The 23,442-nt window shown below is 51.3% G+C and overlaps 5 protein-coding genes across 5 annotated transcripts; 1 reads left to right on the top strand and 4 right to left on the bottom strand.

Annotated features, from left to right (window-relative positions):
- Positions 1-2,399: 2,399 nt before the first annotated feature.
- On the top strand, positions 2,400-6,540 carry ATNIH1004_010246 (uncharacterized protein; the record flags this gene model as incomplete). The annotated part of the gene is made up of 4 exons (XM_033574821.1): positions 2,400-2,812; positions 2,882-5,031; positions 5,876-6,484; positions 6,536-6,540. The coding sequence occupies 4 exons, from the start codon at positions 2,400-2,402 to the stop codon at positions 6,538-6,540; spliced, it is 3,177 nt and encodes a 1,058-aa protein (XP_033422839.1).
- A 78-nt stretch (positions 6,541-6,618) lies between these two features.
- On the bottom strand, positions 6,619-9,389 carry ATNIH1004_010245 (uncharacterized protein; the record flags this gene model as incomplete). Its single annotated transcript, XM_033574820.1, has 4 exons — positions 6,619-7,395; positions 7,451-8,085; positions 8,137-8,224; positions 8,520-9,389. The coding sequence occupies 4 exons, from the start codon at positions 9,387-9,389 to the stop codon at positions 6,619-6,621; spliced, it is 2,370 nt and encodes a 789-aa protein (XP_033422838.1).
- Positions 9,390-10,268: 879 nt separating this feature from the next.
- On the bottom strand, positions 10,269-12,464 carry ATNIH1004_010244 (putative G1/S-specific cyclin Pcl5; the record flags this gene model as incomplete). The annotated part of the gene is made up of 1 exon (XM_033574819.1): positions 10,269-12,464. The coding sequence occupies one exon, from the start codon at positions 12,462-12,464 to the stop codon at positions 10,269-10,271; it is 2,196 nt and encodes a 731-aa protein (XP_033422837.1).
- Positions 12,465-15,836: 3,372 nt separating this feature from the next.
- Positions 15,837-16,940, bottom strand: ATNIH1004_010243 (uncharacterized protein; the record flags this gene model as incomplete). Its single annotated transcript, XM_033574818.1, has 6 exons — positions 15,837-15,929; positions 15,996-16,151; positions 16,207-16,327; positions 16,383-16,530; positions 16,620-16,628; positions 16,703-16,940. The coding sequence occupies 6 exons, from the start codon at positions 16,938-16,940 to the stop codon at positions 15,837-15,839; spliced, it is 765 nt and encodes a 254-aa protein (XP_033422836.1).
- Positions 16,941-17,681: 741 nt separating this feature from the next.
- On the bottom strand, positions 17,682-21,836 carry ATNIH1004_010242 (roadblock/LC7 domain-containing protein; the record flags this gene model as incomplete). Its single annotated transcript, XM_033574817.1, has 3 exons — positions 17,682-18,299; positions 19,110-21,008; positions 21,063-21,836. 3 exons carry the CDS (start codon positions 21,834-21,836, stop codon positions 17,682-17,684), a joined length of 3,291 nt encoding a protein of 1,096 aa, XP_033422835.1.
- Between the last annotated feature and the right edge of the window lie 1,606 nt (positions 21,837-23,442).

Below are 23,442 nucleotides of genomic sequence, written 5' to 3'. Positions count from 1 at the left end.
ATGTATGTGTTCCGACTCTCGACGACCATCCTCGACTTGTTTTCGTAAAATTGACCAGCATCCCGGAGAGTGACTACTGCATCGAGGACGCAGAGAAAGTGGCCTTGAAATTAGTGACCTGGTTCAGTAGGCATCTACGGAGTCGATGAGCAATGACCCCGCAAGAAGAGGTGGATCCATCTCAATTCGCCAGTTTTGATTTAGTGGATTAAGATGGCATGCGTGCCTACAGCCAAAGCCACAAAGGAACTCTTGACTTACTCTTCTGGGTAGTACATCGTCTGGACTCGACGAGAGCCTAGGTAAGTATGGCGGGACGGAAACGGCGTGACGAGATTATCATTACCACTCAAATACCGGTCCCGTACGGGGTCGGGTAAGATAGGGATCAAGCTTCGGCGAGGGTCAGCACATACTGATATTTCACAGCTGCAGAACGATCCAGACCGATGTAAGTACATGTATATACCTAGGTAACTAGGTAGTATGTACATGGATTTCGATTCGTATTAAAGAGGCCATTAGACTAGTATTGACTCTATTGAGATCTCATACAATACATGTGAGACCGACCTCGGCACCCGTCCGGACCAAACAGATGTCCGACCGTGTCCGCCCCGCCAGAGGAAGGATTCGACGAGTCTGTCATGTTTCTCCTAGACTCCTACATCCGGAGACTAACTGCTGGCCGTCTGTGGGGGGAGAGTTCAATCCGTCGATGACTCCGCTCATCGGACCAGCATGCAGGAAATACGGAGCTTTCTCGAGACCACGTCGGCCCGATGGAGGAGGGCCATGCATGCAAGATGCATTTGTCCGCCCGTGACAAAGGGCCTAAGTTTTGCGGCCGGCTCGACTTGTTTTACTTTAGCTCCGGACCCAGAGTTAATACGGAAGTATTCCGTATACCCTGAGTCCACTGCGCATTGATGGCAAATTGATGGATATTTATTTTCAATACATATCCTGTACTCCGTATAGACTATAAAGATCAGTTCCATTGATTGACCTGATGGTAACCAGGATGTGAATCCTAGGATGCGCACTGAATCATTCATCCATCGTATTAGGACCGAATTTATTGGTCGAGCCCGGATATTGGCGGATTCACTAGTGCAGAGCCGGTGATGGATCTTGGCCGTACCTTTGGAAAGGTTCAGCCGAGGATCTTGATGGTTACCTGTCGAATGGCGAGAATATAGATTTATATACAAGTGAGTGACAAATGAATATATATATATATATATATACTGAATATAAGAGCTTCGAGAACATCGGCTACGTTACCTAGACTTAGACTTCCACTAAGCAACCACCACTACTGCAGTACAACGATAAACAGATTGGGTTGCCACCGGTACGGTATTGGTAATACCTTGTATTCCCATCTAGACTGGCATGGCATACCTTCCATAGTTTGGAGAATTAGCAGACCATCTGGAGTCCTCTTTTCATCAATCTACGTAGCAACCAACCTCCAGGGGGATAGAATATAATATAAAGACAGAAGTCCGAATCATACGTTGAATAAAACCCATCATTAAGAGCCAGGGAGAGAAAAACGACCAGGGGAGAGGATTTTCCTCCTCTTACGGCGGGAATCCAAAAATCGAGAAGGAGACGAATCTTACTGGTTCCGGACGGTATGTAAGGCTTGTCAGTCCGTCATCCATTTCCATTCCCGTTCCCTTCTTTCTCTTCTTCTTCCTCCTCTTCTTCCTCCTCTTCGTGGTTGTCGTCGTCTGGATTTGATTCAGTCGACGTTTTTCGTTCTCCAGTCTTCCGATTTCCTTCATTTTCCCGCCCTTGGGCTCTCCGGTCGGGTTTGGCAACCGATACGATTAGGTACGTTTCTCTCGTTTGGTGACACAACTAAGGAGGTGAGGGATGAAGAGGATAGGACGGACCAATGATGTATATTGCGTATCTACCTCTCCATGCCCATTCCATCCATCCATTCATCGATGATTTTTAGCCCAAAACACATCTATACCAATCATCTCTCTATGTCTCTACCTATTAGGAGATCTTGATGGATGGATTGGGTCCTATTTCTACTTGCTGCATAGGCCATGCATCGCTAATGGATCGTCCCCGCAGATTACGACCTGAATGATTCATTCATTCATTCATTGATTCCAACTATTGATTATTGTTCTTCGTTAACGGCGGGTAACTTGGAATTCCTGACTGGCCAATCGCCCACACAGACAAATTCCCCTCTCCTCATTCACTCGCCTCTTGTTGCTGGCTTTCTCTTATCTCTCGTCTTCCTCTTTATCTGTCTTCTGCAGTCCTCCTTTTTTATTTTTTTTTTTTAGTCGCCTTCCGGCTTCTTATCACGCATAATCTCTTACCTCCCCGGATCTACAGATAAGAAGGGAGAGGTCCACGAGATCATGTCCGGGTTGACCGTCGGTCGAGGCCCTGGCGTGCGACCGACTCAACCCGCTGCAGGATACAATTCCGCCGACGCCGACCGGTCTTCCGCCTCCCATTTCCCCCCTCCTACCTCTCAGCTCTCCGACGATTTCTCCTTCGGTTCTCCTCTCAGCCCCCCGGATTCATCCCATGTTCAGGAAGGCCTGCTTCAGGACTCGTTGTTCCCGGAATGGAAGTCCGGTGCCCCGCGGGGCGGGATCGACAGTCCGGATGAGATGCAAAGGAAAGATCCGTTGGCGACTCAAATATGGAAGCTCTACTCTAGGACCAAAGCCCAGTTACCCAACCAGGAGCGCATGGAAAACTTGACCTGGCGAATGATGGCGATGAGCTTAAAGCGCAAGGAACAAGAGCGTATCCAGCAGTCGAGGTAGGTGTGGGAGTTCCGAATGCAATCCCCTGCAGCTGACGAATTCTCCTTCCTTTTTTGTGCGAAAAGGTTGCGCTCGCGAACCAACAGCATCTCTACCCCCAGTGGTATTGCCCAGCTACGCATTTCCGACCGAACCCCGGCCAACGTTTCGTTCTCTACTACCGACTTCACCTCCGATCCCATGAACCTGGATGATTTTATCATACCCTTTGAATCTCCCTCCGATCACCCATCGCCATCTATCACTAAGGCATCCGAGCCGACGGCATCTGCAGCGATCCCCATCAAATCTCGTAGGGACCAGACGGCTGAATCGACGCCCGTGCCCGCTTCGTTCCACCACCCGGCGCAGGATCAGCGCAAGAACAGCGAATTTGGCTACGTGCCGCGTCGCGTACGCAAGACGAGTATCGATGAGCGTCAGTTCTTCGGGTTACAGGTTCCCACGCGCAAACGACCGGCCGAATCGTCTCCTCAGGTACCTCCCGTGTCCAACGCCATGTTGGCGCACGATCCGGACCTCGCCGGCGGTGTTCCCGATTACGCATTGGATACGTCATCCACGGCATTTGGCCTGCATCAGGGCAACCCGCATGCGTCGGGCCATGCCAGCCACACCTCACCGGGCATGCCGTTCGCCCTGGATACCTTCAGCCTCGGCGAAGACCCCATCCTTGCTTCGGCCGGTCCATATCAAACTCATTTCACCTTCTCCCCCAGCGAGTCGCCGATGACCTCGGGCAACCCGTTCACGACCCTGTATGCGCAAACGCCCGTGGCGTCATCGCTCAACTCGACCGACTTCTTTTCGCCGCCTCCCTCGGGGTACCAGTCGACCGCGTCGACGCCGCAACCGGTCTACGATGGTGAGCATTCCATGTACTTTGATATGTCGACGACGGTAGATGCGCGCACGCAGCGACGGATTCCCAACTACGTCTCACACCGGTCAAACCTGTCAGCTTCGTTGCAGCCGCGATATCTTCTGAACCAGCATGAACAGCCGCAGCCTCAGCAGCAACCGACCAACGTGTCCACGGTGCATTCTCCCAGCTACCCGGTGCCGCATGTCGATCCGTCGCAGGTGTTGGGTCCGGCCGATTTCCCGACCGCCTCGCATGGGAACATGTTCACATTTGGTGCCGATTCCGACAACGAAGATGACGAGGGTCGTCCCTTCTCGGATCGTGCGGGCTTGGCCATGCCGGCGGAATTCGGCGACGACGGAGATTTGAACTCAGGGATGCAGTGGGATACGCAGTTCCCCAATTCATTCCATTCGCTGCCAGGATTCGGGGCACAGCACCGCAAGCATGTCACGATCGGGTCTGCGGATATGATGGATGCGCCCGGTGAGTGGCACCAGAGCGGCAGTCTGGGTCGTACACACGGTTCGGCGGCGTCAGTCAGTGAGGTGCGCAATCGGGAGCAGGATCCTCGCCGACAGAAGATCGCGCGCACGACGTCGACGCCGAACACGGTCCAGCTCCTGCGACAGAGCATGCACCCGGCGAACCACTCGCACACCTCGCCCAACACCCCGCCCGAGTCCGGACTGAGTAGTGCGGCGCCGTCGCGACCGGCGAGCCCAAGCGGCACGAAGAGCGGGGAGGCGGGCAACGCAGGGCCGACAACGTGCACCAACTGCTTCACGCAGACGACACCGCTGTGGCGGCGGAACCCCGAGGGCCAGCCGCTGTGCAACGCGTGTGGGTTGTTCTTGAAGCTGCACGGGGTGGTGCGACCGCTGTCGTTGAAGACGGACGTGATCAAGAAACGGAACCGCAGCAGCGCCAACAGCCTGGCAGTGGGTGCGTCGCGGTCGTCGAAGAAATCATCACGCAAGAACTCGGTGCAGCAGGCGGTACCGATGTCGACGCCGACGTCCAGCCGGGCGCACAACGGGACGACATCGGAGTCACCACCGGCCGTGACCAGCGGCTCGAGCCGAGCGCCGGGGGTGGTAGCCATTGCAGCGGCGCCGCCCAAGGTGGCGTCTAGCTCGGGGCCTATGGGAGCTCGTGCCAGCGTGGCGGCAGCAACGAAGCGACAGCGACGATTGGAGAAGGCAATGGAGGAGAGCGAGGAAACGAAGACAGGACGATCCAAGGTGGTACCGTTGGCACCAGCGATGCCACCAGCGGCAGTCAACCCAGCCAATCATAGTATAGCTGGAGGACAGGGGGCGAGTCAAGAGTGGGAATGGTTAACGATGAGTTTGTAGTTTTTTTTTTTTTTTTTTTTTTTTGTCTTTCTTCCTTTCCGTCTTATGATAGACATCCTCGGATGCGTAATGTTTGATGGAGGTTATGAGCGTTGTTTGTGTTTGTTGATACAATCGCGTCTGTTACGACAGAAGTGCGCATGTTATAGACTGCTTTAATGTTACTTTATCCAGTTCTCTTTATAACTGTCTTACTATAGTATATGTACCTATACTACACTGTAGTGTAAGTATGTATGTGTATATAGTACCATGGTACAGATGGTGATAAGATAAGTCACGTGTGATAACAAATCTCTATCCATCCTCCACCCAGACAGAATAGAGAAGACAACCAACAGCAAGACAAGTCAAGAAAGAAAATGGGCTCCAGCTCCAAAAAGAAGAAAGAAAAACAAAAAGACTTCCAGGTATGCCATCCAATTCCCCATACCTCCAGATGATATGAAAGACTAAGAATGGAAAAGAAAGCCAAGCTCAAAGTCGGCAAATCGAAGCCCAAACCAGATAATTTCACAGACACGAGCTTTAAATCAAAATGTCCCTGCCCTCGCCCCTCTATCCCATATATTATAAATAAAATATATATATTAAATGCTAATAATATACATATATAGCAATAACATTAACCCAACAATCCCTCACCCTCCACGCGCCCAGTGAAACCCATCAATTCTCACACCATGTCTCGTTACTGAATAGTCGGTCGGATTCGCATCGACGAGATTCACTGGCGCATCTTACTACTACTATTTCTTGTTCTCTGTCTTCTGGGTCTGGATCTTTACCAGTCCCAGTCCCGACTCTCCTCCCATCATTACTCCCATTGATTCTAGATGCACAACCCGCCATCCGAGCAAACGTGCTCAAACTCCTCCGCGTCCTACCCCCGGGTGATATAGCAGACCACATCCCTTCGATCCTCCCGTATCTCCGAGCAGGATTGACGCATCTAGCGCCGGACGTGAGAATCTCCTCGTTGGATATATTGGATTATTTGCTCTCTGTGGCGGGGGAGGAGGTAGTCTCTTGCGGGGGCGGGTGGGTGAAGGTATTGAGTTGTTTGGTTGTTTTGGTGGGGTGGTATGCACCCTCTTCTGGGGTTGGATCCGGAGTTGGGAGGAGGGTGGAATTAGGGAAGGTAGGCAGGGAAGGGAAGGGGTTGATTAGGGGGGTGGTTGTTCTAGGACGTTTTCTTGAATCGGGCCTTGAGGATCATGATCAGGATCAGGATCAGGATGGTATTCATGAAGAAGGAGGATTCCCGATTCTATCATCTCGAATTCCCTCCTCCGCGCAACCCTTCGCATACCTGAATCTATTCGCTCCACCTCGCGACCAAGACAGTGAAATGTACGAGACCGTCGAGGATAGACGTCGCGTTTTTGTTGAGAGGTTTCTACCCGCCGTAAGAGTCGGTGTTGAACGTGCTAGACAGGAGGGTGGTGAGTTGGGTCGTGCGTCGGTTGGTGTATGGAGGGTTTTGAAATTATTAGAGTAATCTCTTCTTTTTTATATCCTATATTTATATCTGTCTTATGTCTTATATGTATTAGATATTCCAAGCGTATACAATAGGCTATGCAAGCTTATTCCCCTCCCTGTCATCCATCACTTCCTCTCTCTCACTCTCTCTCGAACAATCTCTCCATATCAAAGACACTCCCACATACACAACACTAGTAGCAACAAATCCCAATAACCATCCAAACTCATACGGACGCCCTCCAACACCCACATCAATCCCCCCATTAACCGAATGCATCAACCCGGGCAAATTCAGCACAACGCCGACTACGAAAGCAACGACGGCCCTCCAATTCACCCCCCACCTACCATACGAATACTTCCGATCCCGTGGCTGATACAACGCAGGTACATCATATTGCCTATTCTTGAGCAGCCAAAAATCCCACACCATGATCGCGGCAATCGGTCCGAGAAACACCGCATATGCCGCCATGAAATTCAAAAAATTCGTCGCGGACGCGAGGATCTTCCACGGCACGAGACCCCAAGACACCAATCCGCAGAGGATCTGCCCGCGACGGAGGTCGATGTACCCCGGGACAAGGGCGGTCAGGTCATTCGCGGCGGAGATGGAATTCGCAGAGATGTTGACGCCGAGCGAGGCCAGCGCGAACGAGAACGCGCCGAAGAATCGGCATGCGCGACTGCTCCAGTGGCTGATTAGGTCGAGCGGATCCCATGGGATTGAAGGGGTGTTGTAGCGTGTGTATCCGGCTGATGAGGCGGCGATGCCGATGAAGGAGATGAATGTGAATACAAGAGGGAGCATGGGGATGTAGAGGAGTTGCCATTTGGGGGTGCAGCGGGAGTATCGAGAGAAGTCAGACTGTTAATTAGTTAGTATTTACTAACTTAAAGATACGGAGTATATGCCGGCCTACCTGATTCACGCTCAACGTGGCATAATTCCCCAATACAGACGTCATACTAGAGAGAAAGAGCCAACTATATCGACTGCCCGACACCGTGGCCGTGCGTGCGAAGAGATCACCTCCACCCTCTGCGATAAACGCCCAGATTAGAATCGCGATCCATGCGATAGGCACGAGCACCGACTTCGCCACGAACAACCACCGTAGTTGATTCGGATGCATACAGAGAAAGGGGAACTGCACCAGCCAGAACACAAGATACCCGATCATCCCGGTAGTTGTGATACCCTCGTCCTCGGGGAGATCGTTATGCAGGGTGAGAAATCTCGGCCAGATAGCGCCGAGCATCACCCGCACTGCATTCCCTCCATTGACGTTCTGGATAGCGAACCAGAACAGTGCCAGGATGACGCGCGACACGATGGCTACGTACGAGCCCCAGAACCCCCAGCTGGCGCGCGCGATCACCGGGAACGGAATGTGGTAGATGGCACCGACCGCGCCGTTGGCGGCAATCACGAAGGAGATGATGAAGAAGGAGAGGGCCACGATGCCTAGGGATTCGCGCCAGCCTAGTCCAACGGCCATGATGCTGCTGGCGAATTGCCAGGTGGCGGCGTTGAAGGCGTCGGAGATCCAGTATGCTGGGAATTATCAGTCGAAGGGAAGAAGAGGCAGCGACTGCGACTACATACCAACAAAGCTGGCGGGACCCCAGTGTCGTCGATCTCGTGGAACCGGATCCAGGTCGCGATTGGTCCAGCGGGGATTTCCCTGGGTTGACTGGGATTGAGGGATGCGGAGACGATACATCTTATCTTTTTGATGGATATGGATAGAATATGGATAGAATATGGACTAGGATGGATACATACAGGATAGAGGATAGAATAGAAGAGAGGATAGGACAGAGGGTAGGATGGAGAGAGAATGGATGGAAGAGAAGAGGAGGATAACAGAGGATGGATGGGAGAAAAGAGGATAACAGAGGATAGAAGAGGATGATAGGAGACCCCCCTGCTTATCATGTATCGACGATCATCCCGATTCGCTAAGTGGCTTCGCCCGGAAGACGCACATTCTCCCATCCTCTTCCATCTCCCACTCCATCCACGCTTCCCTTGCGTCGAATCCCCGTCCACTCCGTCATGTTCATCCAGCCTATCTGCTGCAATCCTCCAAACCCTCCGATCCAGTACGCCTGCGTGACCACCATCCGCGCCCAGAAGCTCGTATGCGGTGCCCCCGGCTTATCGGGCAACCACGCCTCGGCATCCGGATGCGCCTTCAGGTAGCAGGACCGCAGCGCCTGCTCCGTGTCCGAGGGCACCGGGGTCGGGAACGACTCGAGGTAGCCGAAGAGCGACACGCGCGGCAGCCCCGCCTCGCTGAGGGGGAAGCCAGGGAACACGGGCTGCGTCTTGTTGACATGGTCCCACCAGTCGATGGAAACGCTGAGATTGGATCCGGCCGCGATGTTACGGAACGTGGTCGAGATGTGGAGCGCTAGAAACGTCGGGTTACCGTCGCCGCCGCCGCCCGAAGGGAGCGCCTCGTCGCAGTCGGAGATGTATTCCGGGAGACTGATGGAGTGGCCGGCCACCGCGTCGGGGATACGCGACGTATCTGGACTGGTGGGCTTTGGGAAGATGGTGGATATCACCCCGGTGGTCGAAAGCGCCAGTAGGCGACGAGCCATCAGTGTTGAGGTAAACCAGGACGGCGCAGCGGTCGCACTGAGATCGTCCGATCCCGCCTGGATGATACCCGCACGATCGGTGGAGCTGATCGATAGCTGGGAGGACATGTCCACTGCCGGGTCGTAGCCATCATCCCCCGTTATGAATGACTGTCCGAGAGCGACCGGTTCTCTCAACGGGGTAGCCAGAGAGAACGGGCTGAACAGAAGAGTGATAATAGAGACGAGGGTAACTGTGCGAGTGCCCATGCTTTTGACTGCAATAGTATACTATCTACTGGAGTGCCATTAGAAGAAACAGGTCGAGAGAAGAGAGCAGAAGAGGAGAAGAAGGGAAGAAGAGGGGAAAAGGACAGAAGGAAAGGGATAGTAGAGATCACGCGGGTCTTAAGACCAGATCACGATCTTATCTGATGGCGCTAGTCCCTAAAACAGCTAGCCAAACGGTCGTATGACAACCTTCTGACCCGACTGCTTCCGGCCATCTCCGGCCAATTCCGGTGTCAGCCTCAGGCAGCAATGCTCAGGCAGCCATGACTCATAATCACAGGCCGTGAGTCACAGGTCAGTGACGAGTTGCAATCATCCCATTGGCTCTACTCGATACGAGGCAAGTGAAGCTGAAAATTGGAACCTAACGTTGAGATCAATATAGGTGATAGGTGGTTGATAGGTGGTAGACAATATAATCACAAACAGACCCTTCCCTTTCCCCGACACTCCAGACATCCAGACAAAATCAATGTAGATAAGGAAATGGTAATAAAAGATTGCAAGCACATCACAGACACAATCCTCCCCAACGTACATCATACACCAGTGGTTTCCACCACTGCACCATGCAAGAGGCCGACGCAGACTCCCATCTCGAATTCCCAATAACACCTGGGTATATACAAAAGACGAGAAAAAACACCGGCTTTTTCCTCCCCTAAAACAGAAGACTGGAGACAAAGTTCGCACAAAACTTTTCCCACAGGGTGTCTGCGTCCGCTCCTGCCATCTCTATCCCAGGAGACATCCATCAGGATAGAACAGATAGCATAGAACAGTCAAATTATGTAATAAACAATAAGGCTGGTTTCTTTTCTACAAAGATGACAGAAAAGAATGGGACGCCACTCGTATCTAGCTCTGATAATCCGCGCGAATCCTAGGATTCAACGCGACCTTGTTGGCTTCGCTGCCGCAGCAGGCACGCTTCATACCCGCTGGCCCCGAAAGCGGAGCGTATGAGTTGAGGGCGCTCAGCTGCGACGCTGTCAGAGATTGCGAGCGACGCGGCCCCGAATTCAAGAAGAGATCCACCGTGTGGCGGTCTGGTAGCACCACACCGTCCCGAATGGCGTGGGATTGCATCAGCTGACGCACCTGGTTCTGCAACGGCAAATCCTCCGATCCCGCGCGGCCACGTTTGCGGCCCTGACGCTGGCTAGCGCCTGGACCTATGGCCCTCGCGGGAGCAGCAGCAGCTCCAGAAAGCGCACAGAGACTTTGCGCGGCTTCATGGTCGACCGGTGTTCCCAACGAAAAGTCGGACAGGTCCGGGACCGGGCCGGTCGGGCCACCGTAGTTCTCAGGGGAGCGGCAAAAGTCACTCAGACAGGCCTCGTCAATAGGCGACGCGACTGCCAGCGGCTTGCGGACCTCCTTCATCGGATTCGTGGGCCGCAGGGCGGCATGCATCGCTAGGCGAGGCAGAGCGACACTGCCCGATAAGCTCGACATGGAAGAAGACTGCGAGGACTGCGAGGACAGGGTGGACACGTCGGAGACCATCGATTCCGGAGACGAAGCAGATGAAGTTGAGCGAGCCAAAGATGATCGGCGCACCAAGGTCGGATAGCCATCCAGCGAACCACCGGTCTTTGGGCAAAACGGCAGTGAGGGGCGCTGGTCGAGAGTCGACCGCGCCATACACATATTTTGCATCTGAGACATAGCGGAACAGAGGTAACGCCGGTGTGGCGGGAATGAGCCAGCACTCGCAGCAGGAGTGGTGGCCATGTTCGACTGGGGTGTCATCTGCGGGGTCGGAAGCATAGGCGGCCGCGGAATCGATGGGAGGGACGGATTGAAGGATTCCACGCGGGACACTGGATCGTAGGCGGGCGGCGTTTGCCTCTCGGGAAGCGATGGCAAGACGTAGGGTTCGCTCCCCGTGAAGGAGGAATCAGACGATCCCCTCCTAGAGGTTCCCCGAGGAGATGGCGAATCGACCCTCGACCGGGCATCGATTGCCTCCATGCTGGAAGGCGTCATCGGGGTATCGTCCACCTCGTCCAGATCCGGGGTGAGTCTCGGCAGCACCGAGCGCCAGGTCTGACCGTCAAGCGGCTGAGCACCCGCTCCGGGGGTATATTTCAAGACCACCTCAGTCCAGCGTTGGAAGGTGGCCTCGGGGATGTGGAGCTTCCAATCAACCGCTTGCAGGAACAGCAGCTCATTCTGGTTGATCTCCAGCGTGTTGAGGCCGGAGATCTTGCTCCAGGCACGGGCGGAGTAGTTCCGGTCCTGCAGATATTTGGACGCGAGGATCAAAGCCGATAGAAACATACGTCGGCCACACTGCATGGCTCGGCAGACGGGTTTGCCGCTGTTTTGTTCCGGGGTCAGATCGGGGCTGGGCACGTGCGGCTTGATCTTGATCAGATAGTAGAGTGCCACCTGTAACGTGCTATAGCTAGTCCGCGATCGACGAAGCGTCTCCTGGATGAACGTGCGAAGAGGCAAGACCCCTTTGCATCCAGTGGTCGAGTCGCTTCGCAGGGACACGACGGACAGGGGCCAGATGATCTCGACAATCTGGGACGCGGTGTCTTCAACCGGACCGGGCGAATTCTTAGCTTGGGAGGGCTCGAATACTGAAAGATCGGGCAACGACTTACCGACAAGGTTATCGACGAAATGGACCTTCCGCTCCGACTGTCGCATAAGACAAGGCGGGGGTCGTGCGGAGGTCGTATTGTTGGGTTGAACGTAGCTGGTGCGCCGGGGATGCTTGCGCAACTCCGGGGCAACCGCCTGGTCGGTGGCTTTGGGAACAGCGAGCCCCCTCAAACAGCCACGAGAGCCGTTTGTCGGAGGAGCCAGTCCTCGTCCGGCCACCTGGTATTCTCCATCGTTCTCCCAAATCACATCCACCGGATTCGTTGAGGTTGATGAAATGGACCCCTGGGTGGACACCCCATCCAGGGAGAAAACCGACGAAGAGGAGGAGGCTGCGGAGGAGACGGTGGAAGAAGTGCAAGGATGCGCATAAGACGCTTGGTATGAAAGACTAGGGTTTGGATCTTTCAACCCCAACACGTCAATCCCTGACATATCCGGAATGCTGTCCAGTCGAGTGGCCTGTATATCTCTCAAGTAACAAATAAGAAATGTAACTCAGATGGTCACGCAAATGGACGGCGGTTTGAATCGTAGAATTCAAATAACACCGAATATGGCAATATGCGCAATTTGATACCGTGGGATTATCAAAAAAACCGTTGTGCAAAGAACCGTTAACGAGAAACCGATAAGACAAGAACCGTCTTTTTATTCACAGGCGACGGCAAGCCTTGAGGAGAGGATTCGCCAGATTGGATTATAGTAGGTAAAGGGTGAGCGGCGGTGGCGAAGGGGGGTTAGGGCAGGTGAGTCAAGTCAAAGACAGGTCAGGTAGATAGAGATAGATAAATCGTGAGACTAGGGGGGAGGGGGGAGAGAGAGATGAAGGGTGGAAAGGAGAAGATATTCAAAGAGCTAATGTTCCGATCACCAGGTGTAGAGTCCCAAGGTAGATCAAACCGAAATCGCGTATGGGATGAGACACGTCGAAATGACCACGCAATCAACGTGACTCCCAAAGATGCAGTTCTTGTCCGATGATTTAGACAATCACGTCCTTGCCGGAGGTTCGGAGATCTGAGGTGGAGGGTTCTGCAACACAGGCGATCGGAACAAAAGACTTCGAAGCAACAGAGTACATCTTGATATCTATGACAAGCACGAAGAGGGAGGAAAAGAGCCGCTAGAACGGCAGACTGTCTAACAAGCAGGCACGGTGGCGCTTGTCCAGGCAGTCAGCAGTTGGTCGAAGGCTCTCCTGAGAATAGAGTGACGAAGGATGATAGAGTGGCGAGGTTAGATCTAAGGCGAAAGAAAAAGAGTCAGTCAGCAACCCAGTCAGTTGGTAATGAGGCCAATTTTTGGGGCGGCGGCGACAACTTTTATGACTATGACTCTCCGGGGAGGAAGGCTGCCTGGTAGGTACAAACGGTGACTGACTATGAGAGAGGGCGGAGCGGTAGACTAGAAATGGAACAGGTATGACTAACTGGGGGGGCGAACCAGTGAGAGAGCCAAGGGAGGGTGGGTGGGGTGGGAGGAAAAGAAGGAGGAAAGAAGACTGATGATGGTAAGGACCAAGAGGAAAATTCAAGAGGATCCCGTCACACGAGGGAGAAAGTTGGTCGGGCAAGGAGTTAAAAAAAAGCAGGTTTGTTACTCACCGTGATCAGTGGCAAGAGTGGCGGAAAATCAGTGACAGGGCGGCGGATGCAGGGACCAGACTTTTCAAGGCTACGAACTAATACAAAGGATAGGATAGGATAGGAAAGCGGAAGAGCGGAGAGAAGAATAAAACAGACAATCAAAAGAAAAGGACAAGAAAAGGAAAAGAAAATGTAAAATAGACCGAAAGGAAATTGAAAAAGATCAGACGATAAAGGAAGGCAATCTCGTCGTCCTTTCATCTGAGAAAGGAGGACTGGGGAGTAAGAAATGGAAGAAATGAGTAAGTGAGTAACAGATCGGGAACTGGCCGGGTGCGGTGATGACTCCTCGCCATCCGCGATAGGAGGCCCAACTTGGGCATTCCGTCAGTGAATCAGCTTTTGGATTCAATTCTATCAAGTGTCTACAATATTATCAATATTGATACTATTGATACTATTAATACCAGGCCCTATACTGAATCCCTCATCTATCTATCTTGATGTATATATGGTTTACGGATTGTATGGATACCACGATGGATGATGGCCAACTCCCTAGAGACCGTCGATTCATTCTCCTATACTCCGTACATACTCTCTACTTAGTTACTCTGTACTCCGCACAGTAATCTCTACAGTTCCTACTTACTTCGAGACTTCAGAAGTCCATGGATTCCCATCCCATCCGGCCCAGCCCAGCCGCCGCACATCAGCCAACCACCGGTATTCGATTTGCCCGCCCACGCCACCATCCGGAGGCAGGAGGCAGTGACGGGCAGTGATGACTCCTACATTATCTATTTTTATTTTCTATATTATTCATTGGTTTCATTAAATTTTCCTTTGATATATGTACATAGATAAATTATACTGCCTCATACCAACTCGCGCACACTACCGAGTACACTACCGAGTACATAGTCCTGTCTCAGCGTATCCCCATATGCCGAACAACTGTCCCTGTGGAACCCCCTAATTACGTTTTTACTGTAAGCACCATCAGTCCAGGCAACAGAGAACCAACTCCACCTGGCTTTTCTGTTACCAAAGTCTGATCCGGATCAGCTAATGATTACGAATATCATCAGGTGTCCTTGAGTCTCACGTAGGATCGGATCGTATTAATATTAATATTAGAATCTAATATTATTACGATTACTATTACTCTTCCGATTATTCGTGTCTGACCATTTTTATGTACTAACTACCTAAGGTAGTGCTCCATGCAGGTCACGTCTCGTCCGAACTCATCCATCTCCTGACTCCATGCAGCGAGCACATGTTGATAACCTTTGATTCTCACACAGATGTACAGGCATAGAATAAGAGTGTCCAGTCGCTAAGAATAGCCATGATACAGAACTCCCCCCGCTGTACATCGAGTCATGTCCCGACCGAATCCGGTAAAGACCCAGAAAGGAGGGGAATTCTCTGTCCGCCAATCATCGCTCGTCTTCCCTGCCGGGAACTCCGTGATCCACTTCTTCAGACCTGTAAACTGTAGGTACTTCCTGGGTACTGCGACCAGCCATATAAACAGAAGTACCAGGTTGAAATGGTCAGTTTTATCAACTTTATCCGTACCTAGCATACATACATAGTTAGTAGCTTCGTATAATATTAGGTAAATGGTTACCTCGATCCCACCTCTTAGGCAAATACCCATCCACTATACAGAGGTATACTATGTACCAGGAATATATACTTTGTTCAAATTCAATATCAAAAGTAAACGATCAACAATCAAAACACATATCCCCCCATAGAACCAATCAAAGAATTCTGCGGGGTCAATGCACGTTTGTCCCACGCTGGCTGGTCCAGCCAGACTGACGACACCTTCCATCCATCCATGTCCCCCAACCCAGTGCTGGCCACAATGTCGGCAAAAGAAATCGCTCGCTGGTAGCAAACTTCGTCCGGGATGTTTTGGTAGGCTTGGAAGCCTGACAGGCCTCCGGTTTGGGAGTCTCTTGCATGAAGGATGCATGCTAACGCATGGCTACGGGCTTAGGTGCTTACCTGAGCTCTACAGAGTTCGTACGAAGTACTGTGTATGTTCTGGCCTGTCTGCTGCTGCACGGTGCACTCGCTACCGACGGATATTTTATTCTTGTCGGATAATACAGAGAATACGAAGTTATCTGGGTCTTGTTGTATCACTCAAGTACATACTCAGGTATATAGTTAATTGTTGGATGGGTTGGATGGTTTATCAACTCGTAAGATCCGGCCGGATCTGCTCGATAAATTCAAGCAGATCATCTAGAAGTTCGTGCGGTCTCTCGAGGGCTGCAAAGTGTCCTCCCTTAGTGATGTTAGTTAAGTTCGTAAAAAAAAAAAAAAGCCCCTGAGTGTATAAGTAGTCAAATACCTTCGCATGCTCTTTCCAGAATACAAGATTCCCCGTCGTCGCAACCCATGCCTGTGGTGCGGGCAACAGCTCCATCGGAAAGTACGAAAACCCCAACGGTCTGCGGATATACCATCTCGGGTCCATAGCATGCCTGACCTTGGGTGGTGGGAAGTTCTGGAGACGGGTGGTTAGTAACCGCCATACTAAACGCAGAAACCAGGATGCTCACCTCGCGGTAATGGTACATAGAACGAGGCAACGTCTCCGTAAACCAGTACAGGGTCACCGACTCCAAGACCGTATGTAGTGGAACTGGATCATCAACCCAGTCAAGGAACTTCTCGCCAACCCTGCAAGACGCTCGTTAAGGGATATATCTCTGCACGTTGCATCTGGATCACTCACCAAGCCAGCAGTGCAACCGGATTAGTCGAAATGGCGTTGCCAATAGTACTGGTGCGTGTGCCCTGTTCCACGTAATAGCCCATCCCCGTCGAGGCAAACCACTCTGCGCGAGAGAGATTGCGTTTTTCGGTGTCCGATATGGCAGTGTCTGGGACGTCATCAGGTTTCCCGACGAAGCATACGTTTACCGGGATGGTCAGCGGAAGAACAGCATAGAGAAATAGGGATAGAACTCACAGTGTACCGCTGCATTTCATACGCCGTGTCAGATCAGCATTACGAATCTTCCATGGAATTCTCAGAGTCGTCGTGGAACATACCCTTGCAGGCTTCGTGATCCACCGCTAATATCCGACCAATTTTGGCGCCGATATCACCACCTTGTGCAACATAGTGGGATCCAAAACCCAGATTGACCATGACCGTGTTGATAACCCGAGCCACATCTTCAGTACCGAAGTCCCTGTCTAGTGGAGGACCCGAGGAAAAGGTGTAACCTGGGAGTGATGGCACCACGAAATGATAAGGCAGAGTAGCAGGAGTATATTTGTCCCGCATCAATGACAGGAGGGGGAGGAATTCGGCGAAGCTCCCTGTTACTTGCGGTAGGATTAGTCCAGTCTCAAGTCTCCAAAGTTGGAAGTTCAGCAAGGAACTTCCCTGGCCAGCCGTGGATCAGAACAATCGGGATAGCATCTGGCCTCACGGAGAAAAGAGCTACTAGGTGGATAGTTAATCCTTCAATGTCGTAGGTGAACTGGGGGAAACCGTTGAGATGGTCCTCTATGGTTCTCCTGTACGATGTCAGCATTGCTTGTACGTGACAGTCGGCAATAAAATCAGCACCAGTTGAAGCTCTTCCATGCCTCACGGGCGTCCGCCAGCCATTTGGTTCTGATTCCGTACTTCCGGTCCTGCTGCTGGCCTTCGAACGTTGGAGGGGCAATCTTAGAATGTCTGATCAGCAGCTGCAACTCCTGGATTTGCTCATCAGAGATATGGATTTCAAAGGCCGAGGGAATAATTTTTGCCCCGGAAGGGACTGTACTGAATGCGAGGGCCATATTATAGGTGTGCGTGGAACCGACGCAGTGTTGGTCCTAGTTGGATTCTGTTGGGAGCAACTCCACTGTTCTACAATGTAAAACACGCCGATAGAAAAGATAGAATGATTAAATCTGCCTTCCAGCTGGGTATATTCCATGCAAAAGATATGTCCAGGCCCAAATCAGAAACACATAAGCCGACCAGACCAGTTGAACAAGAAGAAAGGATCAAAAACAAGCCATGCCATTGGAGTCACCGTGAGCGAATGCCCGCACTCCCTTGTGCGCCAGCCGGATGAGCTGCACCGTGCACTACACATAGTAAATACTTCTTATCAGGGACGACAACAATCTCATGTTTCTTAGTCCTCAGTCGCAAGAGCTTCACTTCATCGTCATCCTCTCTCTCTGACCCCTCTGCCTCCCCCTCCTCCCGAGTCGCCCCGATGCCTAGTCCTTGCATACCGTTCGACTCGGCCAGCCGGGGTGAAGTATGCTTGTTTTCTGTGCCGGGAGGCCGGGATAGAGTAAGGCTCAGATCCGTTGCGCTAGATACAAAGGCGAAAATGCGGGCCGCCAGAGCTTCCGCTTGAGAGGGTTGGTACGGCGTTAGGGGTGTTGGACCAGGAGTGGTGCTGGCGGAGGTGGAAGGGGAGGTCGAAACTGTGGGAGAAGTAGGAGTAGTGGAGCTGGGCGGCTCTTCCGTCGTTGCACTGATCTGAGCTATGCTTGTAGCAGGTTTGGATGCAAGCAGTCCAGTGCTTTGGATAATGGAGCCATCTTTGCGAGAAAGGATGAAGGTGGATTGGACTCCTGGGCGTGCCGTAAGATGTGAGAGGAGAGCAGTGACATGCTGAGGGATCTGAGAATTCTGAGTCTGTTAGAACATTTGACTTAATTCTTTTGTTCTTCATGAATAAGATCCAAGGGTGGGAAACCCATTACTGTTGTTGTTGTTGTGGTGGTGGTGGTTGCCATGTCTGGAGGTTGCGGGGATATTGAGGGGAATATGGAAGAGTGAAATGAGAGAATGAGTACAGGCTCAGATGGTTTCCAGATTGTGACTCTTTTAGGTCATTGCTTCTGACGGCACTCTGTTGGCCGCTCTCCTAGCCCCAGTTGAAGCTAGTTACTGGATGTGATGAACAGAGGAAGCTGTTTGTTGTTTAACTAATTAGTTAGTTATCCACGGGGTGGATGACTAAGCACACCGTTGGGAGGCACAAAGAGACAGGCAATGCGTCCTTCCTATGTATGTCTACTAGACAACTTCTTGTACGTGGTTACAGAGAGAAGGATTGTTTAATCTATACATAGACTAGAATTCAATATAGCAGAATGGTATCATCAGAGAGAAAAATCATCCACACAACGAACGGAACCAAAAGGGTGTCTAGCAAAAGGAGAGAAACGGAGATTCCTAAAGGAGAGATGAACATAAAGCAAAGAAATTAGATCCATATATGGAAGTAGCGGAGTAGTTCTCTGGCACAAAGCTATGGCCAATGAACAGAATATGAAATGAGAGATGGAGAAAGTTTGGAAAATAAAAAAAGTGAGAGAATGTTTGAAAGGAGAAACGAAATGATTTCAAAAGATGGCCTCCCAGATCGTAGATGAAAATCGACGGGAAAAAAAATAACGAAATAGAAAAAGAATGTTAGGTAGGCCTAGTTCTGACCATCGGTAGACGCCTCTCCGGAGTGGACTTGTCTGACATCCAGTCCAAGTCAAAATCTTCTATCATGTCTTCCACTTCTTGAAGGTTGGCACTATCGTCTGATCCGTAGCTGTCCCGCTGGCTGGAATCTGGGCTTGCAATCCAGCTTCCCTGACGGCGGTGGGATTGCCTTTTGAGCTTGCTCCTTTTTGGTGGGAGCTCGTCTACGCTGGATAGATTCGACGTTGAAGAATAGGAGGATCTGCCTGTACCAGAAGCAGACTGTGCGGTATTCAGCCCACCGAGTAGACTCTCCATGTTTTGCTTAACACCGACATCTAGAGCCGCAAAGAGAGCCGCCTGAAGGATTTTGTTTTGACGCTCGAGATGTGCAATGCGCCCTTCGAGGTTTAATGTATATGCATGATGCCGGCTTCCTCGTGAATCTTGAGAGTAGTACGTATTCTGAGAATGCGGTGACTGTGGCGACGACTTCTCAATTCCACGGCTCCTCCGGTTTCTGGGTGTCGTGGGACGGGCAGATTCAGATGGTAACTTCTTCTTGGAATGACGTGCTCGATACGAGGCAAGTTCGTTGACAGCGCTGGGTGCTGGCTTAGTCCTTCGAGGCGGAGCTGATGTCGGACGCGGTTGATAGTCTTTGTAGGAGGTTGTCCCAATGCATTCATCATCTGAAGTTGGAAAAACATTTTGAGATTGATTGTGTACGTCTTGCTCATTTGCCATCTTCTCGCAGATAATACTTGCGCTTTTTGCGCCGCTGCTTCGATAAATCCGAGAGTTTTGGGTTGATCCAGGTAGCGATAATCGCTCATCGGTCTCGACCGAAACAACATTGGAGTAGATAGGTGAACTGCAGGTCCTCTTTCCAATCATTGACTCATTGGCAGGGGATTTCGCTGGTAGTTTCGAGGGGGGGGAGAGAGACGGGGATGGAGGGCTCGCATCGTTGTGCCGAGAATCGAGTGACCCTCCGCCGGTTCGTTGCGATGACCTCGATTGGGTCAAACGTAAGGAACTGGGGGATTGCTCCCTTTCCTCTTGCATAGATTTGCCCGCTCCTTTCGGATTAAGTCGACTAGCAGACATATCTTTCATCTTTAATGCATGCACTCTTTCCGCTCGGCCGGGCCCGGTTCGTACAAGCTGCGTGGGCTCTACTTGGCTAGACATAGATGTTTTGGCGCTGTCTTTTTGTATGCCTGTCATCGAACCTTTGCTCTCCATTATAGGTGTGGTAGATGTAGAATAGTCTCTATTCTCTTCGGCGTGAACCATCCTGTTTTCTCCAGATGGCTGCCGATCTGGTTGACTGGAATGAGCCTGAGATACTCGTTGACCAACAACGGTATTTCGGTCCCGGCCGGCATAAATTCCAGAAACTGGTTCTGGTAAGGATGGCAGGGGCAGCATCGGTACCGGTAAAGGGAAGGAATTGATTGCGCCTAATGGTAGAGAGGTAGGACGACGGCCAGTGTGTGGGAAATTTTCGTGCATAGGATTGTCGGTGGCGCTACCACTGAGTTTTGTGGATTGCATAGATTGTTTGATATCTGAGCTACTTGGGTTACCGACATTGTCTTGTGCATTTGGAGTGTCGGCGGAAGGCTTTTGGACTTCATTGATTGATTCCCAACTTGATTTAGATGTGCCCGATACACAACCCCGTCGGGTATCAGGAGTTGCCGGAAGAGGCCCATTTGGTGGACGACCATTCGATATGCGCCAGGTTCCCTTAGTCGAGGCCCGAGGAGACATGGTATCAGGAAAGAGCTTCAGCGTGTGCGCAGGGGGCTGTGAAGACGCTGACGTGCTTGACATGGCAGAATTACGGGCTGACTTGTCGAGATTATCATTGGCCTCTTTCGCTCTGGTTTCTTGAGACTGTTCAGTGCTGGGCTGCTTTGCGTTGTTAGCTCTTCGATCAATGATTTAGTCCAGGCTCACACTTACCCGGTGGATATCACTTGAAGAAGTGGCCTCTGGCGGTGCCGAAGAAGATTTCTTGGAATCGTCCTCATTCCGTCGGCATAATGGGTTAGGGGATTTATGTGCTTCTGTTTCATTATCCTGTCTGTCACCAGCCTGTGACGGGTTGCAGTGAAGATCAGAAGCGTTGGTACGATGCTGTTTCAATTCATTGTTGTCACCTGAAATAACGTTGGACTGTGGGGAAGGTTGGTAAGGAGGAGGACTCCCCTCATGAGTAGGAGAAAGAGGACCCGAAGACTCGACCAAAGAGGTCAAATCTCGTATATCGATTGAAGTTACATGGCTATCTTTCCTATCGTGGGTGTTCAGTTTCCCCAGCGGGTCTACAAGCCATGGCTGACCGATGCTTTCGACATCCTGTCGTGAATTGGACATGAAACTCAGGTCAGAAGTAGAATATGAATGTGATATTGTCGAGTCGATACTTCTTTTGGGGTCTGTTCTCCTGGGTCTAGGGGGAGGGAGAAATCCTTCCTGCTGGAGTGCCAACAGCTGTCGGGATGCTTCCTCAGCCTTGGACTTGGGGTCTGTTGGCCTCCTCTGGCGTTGAGCCAGTTGACGTAAGCGCCGTTGACCAGCCTTTAAGATTTCACGCGCCCCCGGGTTTTGGGGGGTTGCAGGCCGGGATGCATTCTGTGCTTGAAACAATTGCACCAGCTCCGGAACAGTCTCATTCTTCACCCGGCTATCAGGTGTTCCTGGATCCGAAACATCCCCGGTTGAGGCGGCAGACATGCTGGAGTGTATACGCCTGGACCACTGTGAGCTGTGTGAACTGTGTGAACTGGGCCGGCGCGTTGGAACAACCGGGCTAGGAGCGACTATGCTGCCCTGCAACCTCTTCTGATGCTGCATAAGGGGGCTGGACTTTGAGGTCCGTTGGATTTCAAACACTTCCACGTTGTAAATGAGATGCCCACATCGACTGCGGTGAGCTCGGAGATGTGATGTATGAGAGAGATCGAAGCCGGAGACTCAATAAATAATGGGTCTCTTCTGCTCGTTTGCTCCTCGTTCTCTTTGAGGCCGACAAGGGTGGGAAAAAAGTTAATCGTACAAGTAGGAGGGAGCGTATATCAATCTCAGAAGGAAAGAATCATGTATGTACAGAAAAAAAAAAAAAATCCAAGTACCGCCGTAGGTACCGAAATAAAAATAAAAATTTACACTGCGAGCAGAAGGAACACCTTAGGGAAGAGGGCTTTTCGAGGTTTAAGAAGGAAGCCATCCGATCTCGACCTATCATGCCCCTACATAACTGGGAGAATCCATCCTGGACGTAATGGGCCGATGGAATGCAGAGTAGATGCATTGTCGAATAAAGAATCCTCCTCGTTCTCGATAATTCGAGAGATAGAGTTAGATCTAAGTAGTGCTATTCCACCATGCCAGGATTCACAGGCTCCTAGAGGCTAAGAGAGGAGAGAAATTTTCTAGGATTGTGGCAGTAAGGAAGCCAGGTGGAACCATTATTGACGGAAAAGGAAATAAGATCAGAAGGGGATGGAGGAAAAGGGAAAAAGGAAATACCTAGAATGAGAATAAATTCTAAAAGGAATAAAGAAACGTTAAGGGATGATCCTGTCCGTGCTCGTAGTAGTTCGATCGGTCTCCAAATGCCACGAATGAGAGACCGACAGGCTCTATGCTGTTGGTAGAACGTCGAGGAGACTAGTTGCTCGGGATTGCACGTCCCCCTGTCATGGCAGCAGTAGTCGCAGATTTTCATCATGCGTGGCCGCGGATTGCTTCCCCCAATTCGCAGTGTTTGCTTTCATTTTCTTTTTGTATGTAGCTCACTGCCAAATACAAAGAGAAGGCTTGGCTAGGTCAAGACTATGAAGTCGCGGTCCCCGATCTGCATTAGGTACGGAGTACACTGTTGTGTGACACCGTATCGTCGACGACTCCTATATCGAGGCATAGAAGGCCCCTAGAAGACCGTTACAAGTAAGGGATGCCATCATTGAGACCTGGGCCCTTTGAGGGGGCACCAGTGATAGCTGAAGGGCTGAAGGTGGGATGATTGAAGAGTCCCTTACAAGAGAGGAAGATAATGTAGAGATGTGAGGTGTCACCCAAGGATTCGACCAGAGCAAGCACATCCGGACCTAAGGTCATCAACTAATGCAAGGATAAGAAGGTAGATCACGAGAGAAAACAAAAGGAAAGAAACCAAATCTAATAGTGGCAAGAGGAGCCATGCAGGTCGGATAACCAATCGTCCTAATGACAGAAGGAGAGAAAAAGATAGCGAGGAAGGAAGGGAGGAGTTGGACAGGTCACAAAGGTCGCGCCATCACCCAAAGGGGGAGAAAAGCCTCATCCAATTCCCAAGAGA

Source organism: Aspergillus tanneri (genome assembly GCF_003426965.1).
Source record: "Aspergillus tanneri strain NIH1004 chromosome Unknown AapTan_5_pilon_pilon_pilon, whole genome shotgun sequence".
Taxonomy (NCBI): domain Eukaryota; kingdom Fungi; phylum Ascomycota; class Eurotiomycetes; order Eurotiales; family Aspergillaceae; genus Aspergillus; species Aspergillus tanneri.
The sequence above is the reverse complement of the archived record's forward strand: the minus strand, read 5'-3'. Positions and strand labels throughout refer to the sequence as shown.